The 6,000-nt window shown below is 37.6% G+C and overlaps 1 protein-coding gene across 1 annotated transcript in view; it reads left to right on the top strand.

The window, feature by feature from the left end:
* The first annotated feature begins 225 nt into the window (after nucleotides 1-225).
* The window catches only part of LOC141098860 (vomeronasal type-2 receptor 26-like), a 185,798-nt gene continuing 180,023 nt past the window's right edge, over nucleotides 226-6,000 (top strand). Inside the window, exons 1-2 of the mRNA XM_073586818.1 lie at nucleotides 226-485; nucleotides 2,045-2,336. Of these exons, the coding sequence (XP_073442919.1) occupies nucleotides 226-485; nucleotides 2,045-2,336 (552 nt within the window). The remainder of the gene's footprint in view (nucleotides 486-2,044; nucleotides 2,337-6,000) is intronic.

Genomic DNA, 6,000 nt, shown 5'->3' with positions numbered 1-6,000 from the left:
CCTACAATGTTATATTTTCTTAACAGTTTTGGCCACAATCAGCAGGGAGTAGATCCGGGGTGACGTATGATGAAACAAGACTATATCTGTTCCCATGTAAAATATATCCCATCATACTGTATATAAAGTGAGGATGGAGTTGTGTGGTGCACAATGCAGCTGATGATGAGTGCCGTGTTCTCTGTGTTGTGTGTCTTGCTGACTTTCCCTCATCAGTCATGTATTATGGCAGATGTAATGTTCAGTACAGGAGCTTCATATCACTGCTGCAATGTTATGTTATATGTCACTGTCTTCTTAGTGACTCTGACTATATCTGAGGATTCATACTTGGTCTGTAGCCTTCCGATTAAAGAAACTAAAACTGTTTATAAAAACTATTACCAGGATGGAGACATCATCATTGGTGGATTGTTAACTGTACATACAAGAAGTCAGGATAAAATATCTCCCGAGGAGCCTTATACATCTATATTGTGTTTTTCGTAAGTAATTTTCCAATAGTTCTGAAATAATATCTTCTCATATCACAATCAAAGTATGTTCATGAATTAATGACTTATCATCAACAATGTTGTAAATGTGACTTGTGATTTCAAGAACGACTTCAGGGTTTCTCATGAAATTGGTCAAATACATCATGTGGCAGCAAGTAATATAGTCTCACTACTCTTACTGTAAAAATGTCCATCTATGATTATGATACAACCTCTAGATGGAGTGGATGTCTCCCTCTCATGGTCATGGAAACTCACTGATCAGATCAGAGGGGGAGATGTCTTTCCATCATGCTGTGGTCAAAGGTGACCACCGTCCACAAAGGCTATAACTGCAGAGAATGGTGTTTTTACCAAGCTACTCATAAGAGCTTTGCTTCTATTAGTCAATCAAACTCTGTAGAATGGCATGAAAAATATTAATATTTGAGAGTCCTCAGTGGTTGATATCTTTTAATAGCTAGCTGAAAAGATGGTAACACATTGCAAGGTTTCAGTACTACTCAGGTCTCTTCATCAGTCATAGAATAGTCAAAGAAGATACCTGAGTATTCAGAAAAGATTGCACTTTGTCACCATCTAGCAAGCTTGGGAGATTACTCAGGTTTCTTCATTAGGCACAGAATAGAAAATATTCTATGTCAGATGAAGAGACCTGAGTAGTCTCGAAAGCTTGCAATTTACCATCTTTTCAGTTAGACAATAAAAGGTATCAACCACTGAGGTCTCTCAAATCTTAATGTTTTTCTATCTACTGGCTAACACGGTACAAAGATATATATCTTTCTATTTGTTGGATGGCATGTGATCCAGCCATCATCACTTATTCTAGAGAGCCATAAAACAAGGTAAAACAAATCCCCTGCATTGAAACTGAGGACATTAAAACTTGGTTACATTTCTTAGTTTCTGGCTCTGCTTTGCTGCCTACAGTCAAAAGCCTTTAGAAAGCCTGACATCTGATTTGGCAGTCTTTGTCTTTTTGAGATACCTTTCATTCTCTTTTTTTCTACATGACTATTGTACATGGTCAGCTACAAAAGTGCCCACCGATTGTTATGTGCAGAATTTACTTGCTGGCTTCTCAACTCTAAGAGGTCATGAGTGACATTTTACACTTCAAATATCGCAATGTTTAAACATCTACATCGTGCTAAAGTGATTGCCATTTTTCTAGAACTTGATGAAAAATTTGTGTTGTGTTTTTGTAAAAATTGCAGATTGCCCAAAAGTGGTCATTGTGTAAGCCGTAGCAATAGTCGACATGATATTATAATTCTTGATAGTTACTGTGATAAATGATATCGAGGCACATTTCATTCAGCTCAGACAGATTTGCTCAACTCTGTTAATAAAATAAACAATGGGGATATTGGCGCCAACCACAAAGAATGTGGGTAATTCACAGCAAATAAAGTCTTCAAGAAGCCACATGAATCAAGAAGAAGACTGAAGTAAGGTCAAGGGGAGCAGTAAGTAGATTCCTTTTCTAGATGATGACATAAACTCAAGGACTGATATTTTCTCACTTTTTTCCACATTTACAGGGCCTCATATCAGGGATATATGGATGCTCTGGTCTTCTCTTTTGCTATTGATAATATTAACAAGAATCCTGACATTTTACCCAATATTACGCTGGGATATCATATTTATGACTCGTGCTTAGATGTAAGACTGGCCGTGAAATGTGCTTTACATCTTCTGTCCGGGCCAGATAAGGTGATACCTAATTACTCCTGTGAGGAACGTACTCAGCTGGCTGGAGTTATTGGAGACCACCACTCATCCACCACTATCCCAGTAGCACAGATACTTGGCCTATATGGATATACTCAGGTCAGTATATAATCATCATGGATTCTCATAATGTCAACAGAGCGGCATTCCTTTTTCTACCATTAAACAAATAGTAATATTGCCCATAAAAACTGCAACATGTATTTACATAGTCATGCCAAAATGTATTTGCACAAATTGTCTCTTCAGAGAGGAAGAGGATTTGAACTCGAATGCCACCTATTAAAGGGTCGATATTGACTAGTAGGATTGCTACTTCCAATGGGTGGCACTAGAGCTCAGGTCCTCTTCCTCTCTGAAGAGACAATTTGCATATTTATTTTCCTAGAGGAGAGTTCAAGATGTTTAAGTCTCCGAAAACTGATATGTCAGACCTGGCATGTCACTTTCCACAAGGAGTAAACTTACCCTTTAGATCAAAGTTTAGGCCTCTTTCACACTTCCGTTTTTTACAATCAGTCACAATCCGCCAGGTTTTGAAAAAAAACGGATCCTCAATTTTTTTTGAGGATCCGTTTTTTCCCCCATTGACTTGCATTAATGGCGGATTGTGACGGATTGCTGTCCGTTGCATCGGTTCTTTTTGAGGATCCGCCAAAAGTTGCTGTCCGTCACCATCCTCAAAGATTTCAAAACGGAGCTTGTAACGTTTTTTTCTGTGGCGGATCCTCCAGACACTGATTTAACCCGAAATTCTTTCTGGGTGCCGGACAAAAAAAAAAAAATTCTCTCTCTCTCTCTCTCTCCCAGCGATTCCTTTAAATTTCGTCATTTTCAGGATCCGTCTCAAAACGGATCCTGTGCCATCCGTTCACATCAGTTGACAACGGATCCGCTTGTCCGCCTTTTTGGCGGATTATAACTGATGCAAAAAACTGAAGTGTGAAAGAGGCCTTACTTAGACACCACTTTACCATACGAGAAATATCAGTGTAAAAGCCATGTTTACATGTCCAATGTTTGGTCAGTATTTCACATCATAATTTGTAGTAAGCCAAAACCAGGAGCAGATGAAAAATGGAGAAGTGGAGGCTTGTTTCTATTAAACATTCCCTCTGTTCCTCTCCTGAAATGATGTAAAACACTGATCAAACACTGAACAATAGTGAGAAAATAAAGGGGAAAAGAAATGCATGCTGTTAAAGTGTGGGGTGCAATACACAAGGGTGTTTAACCCCTTTACCCCCAAGGGTGGTTTGCATGTTAATGATCGGGCCAATTTTTACAGTTCTGACCACTGTCCCTTTATGAGGTCATAACTCTGGAAAGCTTCCATGGATCCCTGTGATTCTGACAGTGTTTTCTCATGACATATTGCACTTCATGATAGTGGTAAAATTTCTTTGATATAGCTTGCATTTATTTGTGAAAAAATTGAAATTTGGTGAAAAGTTCGCAATTTTCCAACTTTGAATTTTCATGCCCTTAAAACAGAGAAATATGTCAGATAAAATAGTTAACAAATACAATTTCCCACATGTCTACTTTACATCAGCACAATTTTGGAACAATTTTTTTTTTGTTAGGATATTATAAGGGTTAAAAGTTGACCAGCGATTTCTCATTTTTACAACACCATTTTTTTAGGGACCACCTCACATTTGAAGTCACTTTGAGGGGTCTATATGATAGAAAATACCTAAAAGTGATACCATTCTAAAAACTGCACCCGTGAAAGTTCTCAAGACCACATTCAAGAACTTTATTAACCCTTCAGGTGCTTCGTAGGAATTTTTGGAATATTTTAAAAAAATGAACATGTAATTTTTTTCACAAAAAAATTACTTAAGATCCAATTTGTTTTATTTTACCAAGGGTAACAGGAGAAATTGGACCCCAAAGGTTGTACAATTTTTCCTGAGTATAGAGGTGAACCACTGTTTGGGGATATGGCAGAGCTCAGAAGGGAAGGAGCGCCGTTTGACTTTTCAAAGCAAAATTGGCTGGAATTGAGATCGGATGCCATGTCGCGTTTGGAGAGCCCCTGATGTGCCTAAACAGTGGAAACCCCCCACAAGTGACACCATTTTGGAAAGTAAACCCCCTAAGGAACTTATCTAGATGTGTGGTGAGCACTTTGAACCCCCAAGTGCTTTACAGAAGTTTATAATGTTGAGTCGTAAAAATAAAAAAATCTTATTTTTCACAAAAATGATCTTTTCACCCCCAAATTTTTATTTTTCCAAGGATAACAGGAGAAATTGGCCCACAAAAGTTGTTGTGCAATTTGTCTTGAGTATGCTGATACCCCATATGTGGGGCTAAACCACTGTTTGGGCGCAAGGCAGAGCTCGGAAGGAGCATTGTTTGATTTTTTTCAATGCAGAATTGCCTGGAATTGAGATCAGATGCCATATCGCATTTGGAGAGCCCTTGATGTGCCTAAACAGTGGAAAACCCCCTATTCTAACTCCAACCCTAACCCCAACCCACCCCTAACCCTAATACCAGCCATAACCCTAACACACCACTAATCCTAGCATTTCCCTAACACTAATTTTGAATTACTATTTTTAGCGGGTTTTTATAGCTGGTTTTCATGTTTGGCAGCTCTCACACACTAAAAGACAGTTTTATTGCAAAAAGTAGTTTTTGCATCACCACATTTTGTGAGTTACAATTGTTCCATTGTTTGTACTACAGTGTCAAGTGAGGTATTGTTTGACTTTTTTATTGGTACCAATTTCATTTTTTGATCGCTTCTTATTCTGATTTTTGGGATGCAGAATGATCAAAAACCAGCAATTCATGAATTTCTTTTGGGGGTGCGTTTATACAGTTCCGCATGTGGTAAAAGTGATAAAGTGGTTTTATTCTTCGGGTCAGTATGATGACAGCGATACCTCATTTATATCTTTTTTTATGTTTTGTCACTTTCATAAAAAATTCAAAAATAGAAATAGAAAAAATAATTTTTGCATCGCTTTATTCTGAGAGCTATAACTTTTTTTTTAATTTTCTGGTGATGAAGCTATATGCCAGCTTGCTTTTTGTGGGACAAGATGACATTTTCAGCAGTGCCATGTTTATTTATATCCGTCTTTTTGATCGCCTGTTATTCCACTTTTTGTTTGGTGGTATGATGATAAAGCATTGTTCTTTGCCTTGTTTTTTTATTTTTTTTAATGGTGTTCACTGAAGGGGTTAACTAACGGGACAGTTTTATAGGTCGAGTTGTTACAGATGCGGCAATACTAAATATGTGCACCTTTATTGTTTAGATTGTTTTTTTATTTAAATATTTATTTATTGATTTAATAAATACTTTTATTATTATTATTTTGTATTATTTTTACAATTATTTAAAAAAATGTTTTCTTTCATTTTAACTTTTACACTGTGTCCCACTGTGGGACACTCATTTTGTGCAGGCTGATCTGCATGCTATAGAAGTTGTCAGCGCTGCACTTTCTGCACACTGACCTCAGATACTTCCTGACATGCACTGCGCATGACAAGAAGTCTCTCTGCACTGCTAACCCGGATGTCATCATGACGACATCGGATTACCATGGGAGAGATCAGCTGTGAGCGCAGCTGATCGCGTATGATGTACTATTCCGTCCATGGTCTTTAAAGCCCAGGGCATATCGATGGAATAGTACATCAAAGATCAGAAAGGGGTTAAAAGATTGAAAACAGCTTCAGAATTTTCTATATTGCAGCATAAATTTGGGTTAAAACTGCATCAGATGACTTTCAG

The sequence above is a fragment of the Dendrobates tinctorius genome, unplaced genomic scaffold, assembly GCF_039654945.1.
Source record: "Dendrobates tinctorius isolate UK_male_01 unplaced genomic scaffold, ASM3965494v1 ptg000095l, whole genome shotgun sequence".
In the NCBI taxonomy this organism is placed as follows: Eukaryota; Metazoa; Chordata; class Amphibia; order Anura; family Dendrobatidae; genus Dendrobates; species Dendrobates tinctorius.
This window is presented reverse-complemented; position numbering and strand designations above follow the sequence as displayed.